This window comes from Hemitrygon akajei, chromosome 11, assembly GCF_048418815.1.
Source record: "Hemitrygon akajei chromosome 11, sHemAka1.3, whole genome shotgun sequence".
Lineage (NCBI taxonomy): Eukaryota > Metazoa > Chordata > Chondrichthyes > Myliobatiformes > Dasyatidae > Hemitrygon > Hemitrygon akajei.
The window spans coordinates 81,379,469-81,396,573 of record NC_133134.1 but is presented as its reverse complement, the minus strand read 5'-3'; the positions used below and the strand labels follow the sequence as shown (position 1 = coordinate 81,396,573).

At 43.9% G+C, this 17,105-nt stretch overlaps 1 protein-coding gene across 4 annotated transcripts in view; it reads left to right on the top strand.

The window, feature by feature from the left end:
* The window catches only part of LOC140735767 (atrial natriuretic peptide receptor 1-like), a 312,139-nt gene that overhangs the window by 242,190 nt on the left and 52,844 nt on the right, over positions 1 to 17,105 (top strand). For all 4 annotated transcript variants that reach the window (XM_073061232.1, XM_073061231.1, XM_073061230.1 and 1 more), the window contains 3 exons: positions 1,387 to 1,464; positions 14,133 to 14,237; positions 14,439 to 14,510. In XM_073061232.1, the coding sequence (XP_072917333.1) occupies positions 1,387 to 1,464; positions 14,133 to 14,237; positions 14,439 to 14,510 (255 nt within the window). The remainder of the gene's footprint in view (positions 1 to 1,386; positions 1,465 to 14,132; positions 14,238 to 14,438; positions 14,511 to 17,105) is intronic.

Below are 17,105 nucleotides of genomic sequence, written 5' to 3'. Positions count from 1 at the left end.
TGAGATTCATTTTCTTATGAGCATTCACTGTAAATACAAAGAAACAGAACAGAATCAGTGAAAAACTCCACACAAAAAAAATTAATGTGCAAAAGAAGACAAACTGTGCAAATGCAAAAAGAAGATAATAGTAATAAATAAATAGATAGATAAATAAATAAGAAATGATACTGAGAACTCAGTTGTAGAGTCCTTAGCTTGTGGAATCAGTTCAGTGTTAAGGTGAGTGAAGTTATCCACACTGGTTCAGGAGCCTGAAGGTTAAAGGATAATAACTGTTCCTGAACCTGGTGGTGTGGGATCTAAGGCTCCTGTACCTCCGTCCCGATAGCAGCAGTGAGAAGACGATGGCCTGGATGGTGAAGTCTTTGATGATGGGAGATGCTTTCTTTTGGCAGCATTCCTTGTAGATGTTCTCGATGGTGGGTAGGGCTTTTCCTGTGAGGGACTGGGCTGTATCCACTATTTTGTGTCAGTTTTTCCTATCTTCGTATGTTATGTAGCTTTTGTTGTGTAGGTTTTTTTTGTATCTTCTATCTGATGGGAAGATAGAGGAGAGAATATCTTCTCTCTTACCCTCTTCTTTGTGTCTTTCTGTCTTCATTATCCTGGGATAGATGTTCTAATATTCCCTGGTCATATAGATTCAGATTCAGTTTATTGTCATTTATAAACCACAAATACAATGAAGTTAAAAAATGAGACAACATTCTCCGGAATGATATCACAAAAAAGCACAAAACAGACAACACACAAAAAACCACATAACATTTGGTAATCCCCAATCCAGAGTCCAGAGAGGCTGCTGTGTATCGATATCGCACTACCATCTTAGCACGTTCCCCAGAAAGGAACTACAAACCCATCAGACAAAACTAAAGCTACAAGACCTACACGAAACCACATAGTTACATATAGTTATAGTTAACATATAGTCAACAGTGCAGACAATACCATAATTGATAAAAGACTAACTGACAAAGACCACATAATTATAACACAGTTTCAACAGTGCAAAGCAATACCGTAATCTGATAAAGAGCAGTCCATGGCACAGTTTAAAAGAAAGTCTCAAAGTCCCGACAGCCCATCATCACGCAGACGGTAGAAGGAAGAAAAACTCTTCCTGCCATGAACCTCCAGCGCCGCAGCTTGCCGATACAGCACTTTGGGAGCCCCAACCACATCCAACTCCGAGTCCGTCCGAAAATTTCGAGCCTCCGACCAGCCCTCCGAATGTAACTTTTGCAGGAGTTATCTATGATGAGCTTAGTGCAGCATGCCTTTGGGTTAAGCTCAGATCCAATGTAAGGTCAGGGTGGCACTCTGAAGCTTTCTATATCTTGTTGGTAACTAATATATCTTCTCTGGATACTCTACCCCAAGGGAAATATAGTGGCCATTAAGCACATCAACCGGAGGAGAGTGGAGCTGACTCGCAACGTCCTCTTTGAGCTCAAGCACGTATGTTGGGATGCAATTTTCTTAGTCTTCCTCTCTCTGCCGGGGCTTTCTTCCTGTACAACCCCCTTCTCCTCACGGGCTGGGTTTCACCCCAATCGGTCTTATCCTTTGCAGGCTGTGGGTGCATGAGTGGAGGTCAGGTTTGGAGAAAGAGGTTTGGATGATGGGCGACACACGCAAAACGTTGGGGGAACTCAGCAGGCCAGGCAGCATCTATGGAAAAAAGTACAGCTGACATTTGAGGCGAAATGTTGACTGTTCACTCTTTTCCGTAGATGCTGCCTGGCCTGCTGAGTTCCTCCAGCATTTTGTGTGTGTTGCTTGGATTTCCAGCATCTGCAGTCTTTCTCTTGTTTGAATAATGAGCATAGTTTAACATGCCCTTGGATTATGTTCAGGTACAGTTTGTGGCCAGGATTATAGAGCCATTTTGGAGATATCTATAGCAAGAAGTCTCTTTTTAGCAACATGCCAGGTTTATGAACAACTTCTGGGAAAGGATTTATTCTGTACAATTGGGTGGGGGGGGGGTTCATTGGAATTGTGTAAAATGGGGGGCGGGAAATGGATTCAGTCAAAAGAGATTGTGGACAGAGGGAGTGATTGAGAAAGGGTTGTGTCCATTGGGATTGTGCGTAATGGGAATAAACGGGAAGGGTTTGGATCCTTTAGGATTATATACAGTGGGAGGAAAAGGGAAGGGGTTATGTCCATTGAGATTGTGCATAACAGGAATCAGGGGTGGCACAGTACCATTGTGGGTAGTTAACGCTATGAGAGCGCTAGCGACCCAAGTTCAATTCCTGCTGCTGCCTGTAAGGAGTTAGTACTTTCTCCCCGTGACCATGTGGGTTTCCTCCGGGTGCTCTGGTTTCCTCCCACATTCCAAAGTTGGGTTAGTAAGTTGATTGGGTCTAATTGGGCAATGCAGGCTCATTACCATGCTGTATATCTGAATTTTTAAAAAACTTTGGGAAGAGTTGTGATCACTGGCGTGGAAGTACAGATGAGACCCGAAACCAGGATTTCGGACAAAGCTGGAACTTGGAATACTCCTTTATCCAGTAAAGCCACGCCACTACAAATCTCAAACTCAAATCTCAACTGTACATCCCAAAGCACAACTACTTAAATGATTTATCCAAAGAACATTCAAAATATTGTTTGGAACATTGATCACTTTGTGAAGGTCAGCCTGGGATTGGTTGCCAGCTGACCAATAGGCGTTGGTCTCTTTGGCTTGCCATAACACCTCCCTCTTGAAAACAATTACGTGTGGGAGTTGGATAGGAACAACTGCTTATGCTGACGATCAGCCGTCACTTTCTTGTCACAGCCTAACACGTGGCTGTGCTGCCACTAGGCGCTTGTGTGCTCGGGGTAAATTGAACTCTTCCAGGGAGAAGATGAAGATCCAGCTCTATGTTTGATTATCAAACCCAGACAATGTTTTTAACTCATTAAACCTAGCCTTATGAAATGTCAGGTCTTTGGCTGATGATTTAATGATTTAATTATCAAGCACAGCCTTGATTTTATGTTTCTTACAGAAATTTGGCTGGACCAAAACAACAAAGCAGCATTTCTCATCAAATCAGCTCCTCCTAATCTCAGTTTTATAAATGAGACCAGGATAAAGAAACTAGGGGGAGGAATAACCATTCTGTTTAACAATTCTTATCGGAGTAAGCAAATATCATATGTAATATTTGCATCTTTTGAATATCCTGCTGTTCAGCTGAAATCCTCCCATCGTGCTTTATTTTTAACTATATACAGGCCACCCAAATATTGTGCACTGAACTACTATTGACTTTGGGTCATCATTGTTGGTGATTTTAATATTCATGGTGATAACCCCAAGGACAGTAATGCGAATGAACTGTTCTGCCCATAGACAATTATGGACTGACACAGGGTACACACAGAGCAAGGGCCATACCCTTGACAGAGTCATTTCCGAAGGTCTCAACACTTCCAAGGTTGTTCTTTTTGATCATTTCTGTGTTTTCTTTAAAATTACTATCTCTCTATTCACTAGTGCTCAAACTGAGGTAATCACAAAATAGTCTATCACTGGAAAAACCAAGGTATTGTTCATGCAGGCCTTTTCTCCCACACCTGCCCTCTCTCCGGCCTCTGCCAATGATCTGGTAGACCATCTCAACTCTAAAATTGCAGGCGTCATTGACATAAGTGAAAGTAGTTTCTGGGAAGAAGAAAGCCCATGGAGAAACACCTTGCTGGTTAAACTCCGAAAAAGAGAACGTCAAAGAGCTGAATGCTTGAGGCGGAAAACAGAACTCCAGGTCCATTTCGAAATTTCTCATGAAACTCTTCACGTCTGTAACTTAGAACTGAGACGTGCAGGCAGTCCTGCTTCTCTGATATTATAAACAAAAATGGCAATATTGCACATGCCTTACTTGCTACAGCTGATAGGCTCACACATCAGTAGCACCTGAACTTCCATCCACAAAGTCATGTAATGACCTTGTATTCTTTTCTGCTGACAAAATTCAGAAGATTAGACATGCTGTTGGTGTTTCTGCATCAGGTCAGAAGTCAGTGTCATCCTTTCACTCACTTAGAACTAACTTAGTTAAGATGACACAATTCAAACCTATTGACTATAAAACTTCAGAAGAAATTGTGCTACACCTGAAATTTTCCTCCTGTTCCCTTGACATTTTACCTCCAATACGTTTCAAAAGCTACATTTGATGTCAGAGAAATGTATACAGTATATGTCCTGAAATTCTTTTTCTTCTGCCTACAACCTTTTTAAAAAGTGTTTTTAGTTGCATGGAACCAGTCATTCTACAAATAGTCACACTTCTCTTCTATCAGGCTGTTTCCCAAAAGCCCTGAAAACTGCAGTTATTAAGCCTCTTTTCAAAAAGAATAACCTGGATGTCTCCAAATAATAACTGCAGGCCTGTATCAAACTTACCGTGTTTAAGTAAAATCATTGAAAAGGTTGTTTATCAGCTTTTAGGCATTTAGCAACCATTCGGATGTTTCCCAGTCTGGATTTTGACACCACAGCTCTGAGACTGTTCTGATCGAGGTTTTAAATGACATCCGCTTAAACCGTGATGATGGTAACATTACAGTTTCGGTTCTACTGAATCTCAGAGCTGCTCTGACACATTTGACCATGGCATATCACTGGACAGACTGGGAAACTGAATGGGACTTTCAGGTACAGTCCTAAACTGGTTTAAATTGTATTTACAGGACAGAAGCTATTTTGTATTGATTGGTAGCTACATATCTGACCGAGCAAAAATGACGTGCAGAGTGCCTTAAGGGTCCAAACTAGGGCCTCTTCTGTTTAACATATACATGCTCCCTCTAGCTCAAATCGTGGTAAGCAACAAAATATCTTACCTTAGTTATACAGATGACACGCAGATTTATATAACAGAGTCGTCAAGTGACTGTGGTCCCATGCAGTCACTAGAAAACTATATTGAACAAATCACTGATTGGAAATTTCCTCCAGTTAAACAAAGAGAAAGCTGAAATAAATTCTTTTTGGTGCCAAAAAGAATTAAAAGTCGGTGCTTAAAGGGTCTATTTCTCAGCAAGATCTAGAAAAACTCGTCCATGCATTATTTTTTAGTAGATTTGACTATTGTTAGGTATTTTCACAGGTCTCTGTAAAAAAAAAATCTCTCAGAGAGCTGCAGCTCATTCAGAACGCCACTGCTAGAGTCCTGACTGAGACCAAGAAAGCAGATCACATCACTCCAGTTCTCGGATCACTACCTTGGCTTCCTGTCCAGAGGATTGACGTTAAAGTATTACTATTGGTGTATAAAGCACTGAATGGTCTGGGGCCAAAATGCATCTCCAATCTCTTGCTGCATTATGAACAAGATGACCTGAGCTCTCTGTCATCTGGGCACGTCTGCTTACTGTCCCCAGGGTCAAGACTAAACAAGGTGAAGCAGCTTTTGGTTACCATGCTCCACGTATCTGGAATAATCTTCCAGAGGATCTAAAGTCTGCCCCAACTTTAATCTATTTTAAATTGAGGCTAAAAACTTTTCTTTTCGCTGCAGCTTTTATTTAGAATCTCCTGCACTGCAACTTCTATTTCTTTATTTCTGTATGATTTTATTCTCTTTATATTGTCTGAAATTTAATGCTTAATTTTTATATCTTGTTCTATCTAAAGCACTTTGAACTGCCTTATGTTTGATAAGTGCTAAACAAATAAACTTGCCTTGCCTGACAAACGTGTTGTGCCTTTGGGAGCATATGGCCACAACTGGTTGATGTGGTGACACCAGTGAATTCCATCTATGATAACTTTGTAGGCCACTCTCCCCATTCATCTGACAATCTGAACTGGTACCCAGGGATCTCACCCATTGAGATTTCACCTGTGGAACAAGGTCTGTGTGGCTGTCTTTGTGCACCTGACCGTCTACATTCTTGGATGTTAGGGGCTGTGATGCCTTTGCATCTAACACTGTACACAGTTTTCTTCCTAAAAGCACTGCAGCTGGTGACTTTGTCTCGAGGCCTGCACGTGGTGTAATTCAATATGTCAGCAGAAATGTGTTTGGGGTCTCTACTGATGCTCCTTCCTCTTGGTTCCAGAAGCAACTGTTTTTAAGAAGACCATGTGCCTCTCTGCTTGGCCATTGAACTGTGGATGATGTTTGGGTGACCGGATGTGTTTAATTTCTCTGTTCTGGCAGAATGCAGCAACTGGTGTTGTCAGAGACAAGGGTTTCTGGCATCCCAAAGCAGCTAAAGATCTGCAGCAATGGTTGAATGGTGGCTTTTATCATTGTTGACTTCATAGATAATACTTCTGGCCATTTGGAATAGGTGTCAACAGAATAAGGTGGGTACACCCATTAATTGGGCCAGTGAAGTCGTGTGCTTGACTGTAAGGTCCGGTAGCCCTGTGGCCATGGTTGTGGATTCTTTGCTGCCAGAGAGCACTGAGTACACTGCCCACATATGGATATGACATCTTCATCTAGGCCCAGCCAGTACTCACAGCTTCCTGCAGGGCTTTCATTCAATTGATGTCTGGGTGACCATGGTGGAATTGTTTCAGTGCTTTTGATCGAGATGTTTGTGGAATCATTATTCTGTCTCCAAACAGGAGTCCACAGTTGATGGATGATGTTGGTAGAAGGATACATGTCTTCCTCAATCTCGACTGGCCATCCATCAGTGGAGGTAGCTGGAGATAGACCGAAGAGGATCTGCAGCTGTTTCTGCTCTGGTCTTGTTGACTGGAAGGCTTTCAGCTGCATCCCATACAACCTGGTGGACTTTGGAATTCCAGCCGCAAATGAGTATTCGTTTTCAGTAACCTTCTGATTCATCAGTCTGGAGAAGGCATCGCCTGACCAGATTCCTGGGCTGGTGTGCCCTTGATTTCAAAATCATAGGCTAATAACGTTGTTGTCCACCTTTGCAGATGGTTGGCTGTATATACCAGCATGCCTTTCTTAGGCCCAAAGATGAACAACAGTGGTTTGTGATCAGTGAAGAAAGTGAAGCTTCTACCACAAATCATCCTGTGGAATTTCTTCCCAGCAAAGATGATTCCCAAGGCTTCCTACTCAATTTGTCCATAGTCCATAGTTCCTTTCAATTGTGGTCAGTGATCTGGCTGCATAACTGACAGCTTTTTATGAACCAGAGAAGATATGGGATTTGATAGCACCCACTCTGTAGTTGGATGCATCCATTGTGACAGCAATTGGCAACTCCAGGTTGAAATGCATCAAGAGAAGGTTGGATGATAGCATATTCTTTGCCTGATCAAAAGCCTCTTGGCATTGTACGGACCATTTTCACGTAGCAGGGCATTGGATGGCTCCGTCAGCCAGTGCATCACTAGGTAAAATGCTGAATGATCGTAAAGGCTGGCATTTGATAGTGGAGGCATTTTTTTCAAGATAGCAGTGATGTTTTCAGGATCTGGGTGAAGACTGTGCTCATCTATGATTAATACTAGATACTAAATTGATGACATCAGGTGGTTACATTTTTCTGCCCAAAGTCACAATCTAAAGTTTTGTAGTTTTTTTTCAAAACGTGGACCGGGTGTTGGCATAGTTCTGTCTAATCCATGCCCATCTCATTGTGTCCATAAGCTGTTGGAAAATTGAAGGAACTGCCTTTACCCAGAAAGGCAGACAGCAAAAGGAAACCAAACTTTTTTGTTGACATGGTCAGAAGATCCTGTGAATTTGCTGCCACTTCTACCTGGAGTTAGGCTTCAGTCAAGTCCAATTTTGCAAAGTAGCCACTGCCGTTCAATTTTGTGAAGAGATCTGCTGGTATCTGTAATGGATACTGGTGTGTCTCTAGATCTGCATTGAGACCATTTAAGAAGACCATAAGACATAGGAACAGAAGTAGGCTATTTGACCCATTATGTCTGCTCCATCATGGCTGATCCTATTTTCCCCCTCTTCAGCCCCACCCCCCAGGCTAAAGAAATTTCTTTGCCTCTCTGTTTTATATGGACACCCCTCCATCCTGAGGCTGTGTCCTCTTGTCTTATACTCCTCCACCACGGGAAACATACTTTCCACTTCTACTCTGTCTGGGCCTTTCAACTTTCAAAAGCTTCAATGTGATCACCCCTCAGCCTTCTAAATTCCAGCGGGTACAGGCCCAGAGCCAAACCTATGATAACCTTTTCATTCTTAGAATCATCCTTGTGAAAGTCCTCTGGATCCTCTCCAATGCCAGCACATCTTTTCCTAGACAAGGAGCCCAAAACTGTTCACAATACTCAAGGTGAACCCTCACCAGTGCCTTATAAAGCCTCAGCATCATATCCCTGCTCTAATATTCTAGACTGCTTGAAATGAATGCTAAGATTGCATTTCCCTTCCTCACCACCAACTCAACCTGCATGTTAGCCTTTAGGGTGTTCTGCACAAGGTCTCCCAAGTCCCTTTGCATCCCAGATTTTTGGATTTTCTCCACATTTATAAAATAGTCTGCACATTTATTTCTTCTACCACAGTGTATAACCATTTTTCAACATTGTATTTCATTTGCCTCTTTCTTGTTCATTCTCCTAATCTATCTAAGTCCTTCTTGTTTCCTCAACACGACCTGCCCCTCCAATCTTCATATCATCTGCAAACTTGGCAAAAAGCCATTTATTCCATCATCTAAATCATTGATAAAACAGCACAAAAAGAAGCGGTCCCAACACTGACCCCTCTGGAACACCACTAGTCACTGGCAGCCAACCAGAAAGGTTCCTTTTATTCCCACTCGCTGCCTCCTATCAATCAGCTAATGCTCGAACCATGCCAGCAGCTTTCCTACAATACCATGGAGTCTTAACTTGGCACCTTGTCAAAGGCATTGTGAAAATTCAAATATCCACTGCATGCCCTTTATCTATCCTACTTGTAATCTCCTCAAAGAATTCCAACAGGGTCATCATGCTGACTGCCCAATCTTGTCCTGTGTCACCAAGTATTACATAACCTCATCCTTAACAATTGACTCTGACATCTTCCCAACCACTGAGGTCAGGCTAACTGGTCTATAGTTTCCTTTCTGCTGTCTCCCTCCTTTCTTAAAGAGTGGAGTGACATTTGCAATTTTCCAGTCCTCCGGCACCATGCCAGAGTCCAATGATTTTTAAAAGATCATTACTAACGGCTCCACAATTTCTACCTCTATCAGAACGCTAGGGTGTAATTCATCTGGTCCGGGTTATTTATGCACCTTTAAGTCTTTCAGGTTTTTGAGCACCTTCTCCCTTGTAATAGTAACTACACTCACTTCTCTTCTCTCACACTTTTCAACATCTAGCCCACTGCTGGCGTTTTCCACAGTGAAAACTGATGCAAAATACTTATTCAGTTCATCTGCCATCTCCATGTTCTCCATTATTATTTCCCCAGCCTCATTTTCTAGCGGTCCTATATCCACTCTCATTTCTCTTTTATATATATATTTTTTTTTTTTAAATATATATACTTGAAAAAGTTTTTTTCTATCCACCTTGATATTGTTTGCTAGCTTGCTTTCATATTTCATCTTTTCCCTCTTAATGATTCTTTTAGTTGCTTTCTGTAGATTTTTAAAAAGCTTCCAAATATTCTATCTTCCCGCCTATTTTTATTTTGTTGTATGCCCTCCCTTTTGCTTTTACCTTAGCTTTGACTTCTTTTGTCAGCCATGGTTGTATTAATTTGCCATTTGAGTATTTCTTAATTTTTGGAATACATCTATCCTGCACCTTCCTCATTTTTCCCAGAAACACACGCCGTTGCTGCTCTGCTTTCATCCCTGCCAGTATCTCCTTCCAATTTACTTTGGTTAACTCCTCTCTCATACTACTGTAATTTTCCTTACTCCACTGAAATACTCCTATGTCAAAATATACTTTCTTCCTATCAAATTTCAAGTTAAACTCAATCATATTGTGATCTCTGGCTCCTAAGGGTTCCTTTACCTTAAGCTCCCTAATTGCCTCCAGTTCATTACACAACACCCAATCCCCTAGGCGATCCCCTAATAGGCTCAATGACAATCTGCTCTAAAAAGCCATCTCATGGCATTCAATAAATTCACTCTCTTGAGATCCGTGAGCAGCCTACTTTTCACAATCTACCTACATGTTAAAATCTCCAATGACTATCATAACATGGCCCTTTTGACATGCCTTTTCCATGTCCTGTTGTAATCTGTAGTCCACATCCCAGCTACTGTTAGGAGGCCTGTATGTAACTGTCATCAGGGTCCCTTTACCCTTGCCGTTTCTTAACTCAGCCCACAAGGATTCAACATCTTCCGATCCCATGTCACATCTTTCTACTGATTTGATGCCATTCTTCACCAGCAGAGCCACGCCACCCCCTCTGCCTACCTTCCTATCCCTCCAATACAATGTGTAACCTTCGACATTCGGTTCCCAACTACGACCATCCTTCAGCTATGATTCAGTGACGGCCACAGCATCATACCCGATAATCTGTAAAAGTACAACAAGATCATCCACCTTATTTCTTGTACTCCGTGCATAACACAGATTATTTGTTACTCTTTTTGATTCTGCGTTCCCAATGCACTGATACTCACCCCGCTGACTGCAATTTTGATGCATCCTGGAGGTCCTGCTAGGCTTTCTGCCTAGCTCTCCATATTCTCTCTTCAGGACCCCTTTGCTTTTCTTTCCTATGTTAATGGTACCAAGACATCTGGCTGCTCTCCCCCCCACCCCCACCCCTCCAAGATGCTGTGAATGCGACCCGAGATATCCCTGACCCTGGCACCTGGGAGGCAACATACCATTTGGGTGTCCTGTTCACATCCACAGAATCTCCTCTCTGTTCCACTGACTATTGAGCCCCTACCACTACCGTTCCGCTCTTCCCCTTTCTCTTCTGCACCACAGACTCATGCTCAGTGCCGGTAATCTGGTCTCCATGGCATTCCCCAGGGAGGTCACAACAGTATCCAAAGCGGTATACTTACTATTGAGGGGAATGGCCACAGGGGTGCTCTGAGCTAATTTCCATTTCTCCTGACAGTCACCCAGCTACTCGCCTCCTGCAGCTTTGGGGTGACTACTTCCCTGTAACTCCAATAGATGATCTCCTCACTCTCCCGTACAAGCTGAAGGACATCCAGCTGCTGCTCCGGATCCCCACTCTGGGTCTCCCAGGACTCCCAACATCTGGCACGAAGAACACACAAGTAAAAAAAGGGAAACTCAACCGAAACATCCGGGGAAGCGTGCGCACCCAACCTCACTGGACCATTGATTTTATTAATAATTACTCTAGGAACTGCCCGACGTGAGTAGTTGACAGCTTTGTTCACACCAGCTAGATTTTGCTCCGCAATTGGTAACGGACAGGTTTGCATTTGTTAGGAGATGGATGGAGTTCTGCTTGCAGTTCGGTGCATGAAACACTGCTGCCTCGCACTGTGGCAGTGACTGCATGATCCCATGTACTGGTGGCGGTATGGCGTCGACTGACACGATGTGAACAGCCAGAGTCTTCGTACAGATCTGATCCAGAGGGATGTTCCGGAGATCAGGTTTGTCCATCCAGTCAATGCCAAGGACATTCGGGTCTGGCTGGTCTGTTAGGTAACACACGCCACTGATCTGGTCACCGCACCGTGCAGTGCGCTTCACCAATCAGCTCGGGCATTCCTCCCACTGCACTGCAGGCAGAGTGATGAGTTAATCAACTGGTGGGGACCCAAGTGCATTTGGAGATAATAGTGTTGTCTGATGCCATATTGAGTTGTAGCATGAACTAACTGGTTGTTGATAAAAACTTTGACGTACTGTCTCGTGGGGAGTGGGGAAATCAACTTTGAACATGACTATTAAATTCTTTGAGAATTTTGATGACTTTTAAATTTCGTCCTCGTGTTTCACTGGTCTAGAAGTGAGTGAAGGAGGGTAAAAACCTTTGTGACCGTGGCATCGCCATTTGTTGCCAATCTGTTTCTTGTATTGGCAGTTCCACCGAGCTGTGTTTGGCTGCTTGGAGACCTGCTGAGTGATGATGTCTGGGCCACTGGAAAATGTTTTGACACGGACCAGCTTGGAATCGTTTTTCAGGCTGATCAAAAGCTGAAAATCTGGAGTGACAGATTGTAGAGTCGTATCAGGGTCTTGCTCCAGTCTGGACAGGAACCTTTTATGAAAGTCTGCATAGCCAGGCGGCTGAAGTCCACAAGTAAAAATCAGACATTTCAACTGTGATTCAGTCATGTTACCCAGCTTGAACTTTTCACATTCACGATTAACGACACTGGCAAATGTGATAAAGTCATTAGCAATGTGATTAACAAGCTTTAGGCATTAGTGGCGAACACTGGCAAGCGATGATTGCTTTCCAAAGATGCTTGTTAGCGGTCAGACAGTTTCATCAATGGAATAGTCATGGAGGTTCTTAGGCAGATTGACGTTGAAATACGTTCGTGTTCAACAGTACCCGGTTTTCAGCACCAAGTGCGTGTCTTCCACAGGTCGTCTTTGTCAGAATCTGATTTATTATCCCTGGCATTTGTCAACGTTGCAGCAGCAGTACGGTACATGATAATAGAGATAAAGAAAAGTGTAAATTTCAGTAAGTATATTGATGTATATCAAACAGTTAAATGAAATAAATAGTGTAAAAACAGAACTTAAAAAGTAGCGAGGCGGTATTTGTTGGTTCAATGTCCATTCAGAAATTGGATGGCAGAGGAGAAGAAGTTGTCCCTGAATCATTGAGTTTGTGGCTTCAGACTTCTGTACCTCCTTCCCGATGGTAGCCTTGAGAAGAGGGCGTGTCCTGGGTGATGGGGGTCCTTAATGATGGACGCTACCTTTTTGAGGCATTGGTCCATGAAGATGTGCTGTATACTAGAGGTTAGTGTTCATGATGGAGTTTACAATTCTCTGCAGCTTATTTCGATCATGTGTAGTAGTCAACAACACCCCCCCCCCCCATACCAGATGGTGATGCAGCCAGCTTAAATGTTCTCCATGATTATTTACTGGTGAACTAGACCAGAAATACAACTTCATAATGTTTAAACTGTGATTCACGTGTAACTCCCGAAGCTGCTTTGAACTGGAAGTTGGAGATGGATGCAACAACTGATTCACACGAGTTCTGTTCTGTGTTTGACACCGACGTCGTTGGACTCACTGATAACTTGGTCAAGGTTTCGATTAACTTAAGCTGGGCCGCCTGAGATTGAGCCTCCTGCTGTTGTAGAATTGGCGTGCAAGTCTTCTGAACTTGCTGTGTCGATATACAGCACGTCACTACCAGTTGCTTGTGTTTGCTCGCCAAGAAATACTGATGAATCCCTAAATCAGGAGACAGGACAACGCCGGAACTCTGAATACAACTTTATTCAGTAAAACTCTGCAACTACAAATTTCAAACTCAAAACTCAACTGTACATCCCGAGCACGGTTATTTAAACAGTTTACCCAAAGAACATTCAAGATGTTGATAAGACAACAACCGATTTGTGAAAGTCAGCCTGGTATTGGCTGTCTTCTGCCAAATAGGCATTGGTTGTTTTGGGCTGGCCTTAACAGGAAGATGTTGGGTCCATTAGGATTATGTACAGTGGAAGGTTGGGGGGGGGGATTTTTTTTTAAAATTGAAATACAGTGCAGAACAGGCCTGGCCCTATGAGCCACGCTGCCCAGTAATCCCTCGATTTAACCCTAGCCTAATCATGGAACAATTTACAATGAGCAACTAACCTACAAATTGGTACGTCTTTGGACTGTGGGAGGAAACCGGAGCACCCAGAGGAAGCCCACACGGTCGCGGGGAGAAGGTACAAACTCCTTACAGGCAGAGGCAGGCAGGAATTAAACTGTACCGTAAAGTGTTGTGCCAACTACTATGCTACAGTGTCACCGGCATTGTGTCCATTGGAACTGTGCATGGCGGAAGTAACTGGAAAGGGTTGGATCCATTGGGATTGTGTAGAGAGGGAGTGCATACGAACATTTGATCAATTGGGACATCCATCCTCAGTGTGTCACTGCTCATTACTCTGGCGTCGTCAGCACGCACCCACGAGCTCGGACAAAGGCTGGACTTCCTCTCAGAACCTGCCTCTGATCCTGTTTCTCTCTCTGGCCCTTCCCTCACCCCCCCACCCCCCACCCTCCGCAGATGAGGGATGTGCAAAACGAACATCTGACGCGATTCATTGGGGTCTGCATCGATCTCCCGAACATCTGTATCGTCACAGAGTACTGTCCCCGGGGGAGTTTACAGGTATGGAATCTGCCGCCGTTAAAGCTTAGCCTGCACATCCCCCACATTGCAAAGCCTGCCTGCTGTCCTCCCCCCTGACGCTAAGGTCTGTTCTGCAGTCTCCTTCCAATGGTGTTCTTCAGATGAATGTGGCAGCCCCTCAGAGACCTCAGCGACCCTGCTGAAGGTGCAAGGTAGATAACTCTCATTCTTTTATTCCAGGACATTCTGGAAAATGAGAGCATTACCCTGGACTGGATGTTCCGATATTCACTGATCAATGACATTGTCAAGGTAAGGCATGAGAGGTTTCTTTCATAGCCCAGAATCTGAAATAAAACCAGGAAATGCCAGAAATAATCAGCAGGTCGGGCTCCATCCGTGGGGAGAGAAACAGAATTAATGTTTTATCCTTCCATCTCTATCTCTCTCTATTTCTGTCTCTTCAAGAGATATAGGCAGATAGGCAGAGTATGAGGTTGGGACAGTGGTTTCAGAACGATTGTTCCACAGTCTTCTCCTGTCAGAGTCGAGTCCCTCTTGTACAGTACAGATAAATACTGTATATGTACAGGTGTAAGATAAAACATGCCGCAGTGTCACGGGCACAGTGCATCAGACAAGCAGCTTTCACAAGAAATACATTAATACTCAGGAACGGAAGAAGCTACAGAGAGAAGTGGACTCAACCCAATACATCACAGACACATCCCTCCCCTCCTTTGGCAGAGTCTACAGGAGGTACCGCCTCAAGAAGGCAGCATTTACCAGCAAAGACCCCCACCATCCAGGCCACGAAGGGCCATAAGAGGGTTCAAAGGAAGTTCGCGAAAATGGTTCCAGGATTAAACAGCTGGTCACATGACGAGCGTTTGGTGGCTCTGGGCCCGTATTCACTGGAATTCAGAGGAATGAGGGATGCCCTAATTGAAACCTATCGAATGGTGAAAGCCCTCGATAGAGTGGATGCGGAGAGGATACTTCTCATGGTGGGGGAGTCTACGACCAGAGGGGGCAGCCTCAGAATAGAGGGACATCCTTTTAGAACAGAGATGAGAAGGAATTTCTTTAGCCAGAGGGTGGTGAATCTGTGGAATTCGTTGCCACAGCTGACTGTGGAGGCCAAATCTTTACATATATATTAAGGCAGAGGTTGGTAGGTTCTTGATTGATCAGGAAATGAAGGGATACTGGAAGAAGGCAGGAGACTGGGGCTGGGAGGAAAAATGGATCAGCCATGGTGGAGCAGACTCAATGGGTCGAATGGCCTCCTATTAGATATAGGAGGCCTAATTCTCCTCCTATATCTAACAGCCTTATAAACAAAATATTTTCACAAACTTTTTCAGGGAAGAATAAAATTAGAACAAAAAAGTTCATTGTAGTGCAACGTAATCAAAGTGTTGCTGTACCGAGGTGGTGATTAGGGTTGTTCCGGTCGGTTCAGGAACCGAATGGTTGAATGGCTGTTCCTGATCCTGGTGGTGTGGGACTTCAGGCTTCTGTACCTCCTGCCCGATGGGAGCTGTGAAAGTTGGCCTGGCCCGGATGGTGGGGATCTTTGATGATGGATGTTGCCTTCTGAAGGCAGTGCCTCCTGTAGATGCTACCGATAGTGGAGAAGGATGTGCCCGTGATGTATTGGGCTGAGTCCACTCCTCTGCAGCTTCTTTCGTTCCTGTGCATTTGAGTTGCCCTACCAGACTCTGCTTTCCTGGCACAGATGACGCATAAACTCTTCTCGGGGTTCCAGCCAGGCCCAGATGTCGGGTTTAACCAAAGTTTCGATGACAAAATCCACCATCTTCATCAAGGATGATGCCTGGGCACGTTTCATCTGGTGGTAAACATACTCAATTCCCATTGTCTGTCCCTCCTGTTTGGTTAGTTTGGAGTCAGAACTGGTGCACGATTTTAACCAAGGTGGGACAGCAGAAACCTGACTGGTTGAGGACTAATGAAGAGGGATGGACAAAGGGAGTTGAGTACATATACTACCAGACCAGGCAAGCCGAGGCAACGTCCCTGATGAAAATGGCAGAGTTTGTCATCCAAACATTCGTTAAAATCAACACCAGGACCCGGCTGGAAGCCCAACAAGAGTTTGTATGTTACAGTCAGGATAATCTCAATAATACACCCACAGGTGCCTGTAGAGTATTCAGTGACAAGCCAAAACGTGTAAGAAAGTAATGACACTGGCAGATCTTTCTCTTGATCGCAGCAATGTGCTGGGCCCAGGACAGGTCATCCAACCGCTGCTCTCCACATATTACCCCCGCTGCAGACTGTCACTCTCCTTCCCCTTCCCGAGGTCACCAGTCAGCTCTTGCGTTTCACTGACGTTGAGCGTGAAGCTGTTGTTGTGGCATGGCCAGGTGTCCTATCTCTCTCCCCTGGAAGCTGATTCACCAGCAGTGGTGCATTGGTGAATTTGTGTCTGGCACTAGAGCTGGTGCATGTATAGTGAGCAGAGCGGGGGCTATACGCACAGCCGTGAGATGCTCCTGTGCCGATGGTCAGCCAGAGGATTACTATAAATGGGTGGCGTTGGATTGGAGTCTAAAATGATTATTTTTCTTGTAGCTTAACTTCTCTTATGCTTGCTTGTGTTTTTATCTAATTACATGTAATTATTCAGTAAGTCCAGTCTAGCTGATTCTGTATTTTTCTACAAGTTTCTTAGTTTTCCTGTGCAGCATGTGTCACATCCGTAAGTTACTCTCAGAACCAGAATCAGGTTTAGTATCACCAGGATAATGCTGTGAAATTTGTTGACTGTGTGGCGGCTGTACAATGTAATACATAATAATAGAGGGAAACACGGAATTACAGTATCAATGTACACAGTGCCCATAAAAAGAATTCACCCCCGCCCCCATCGGAAGT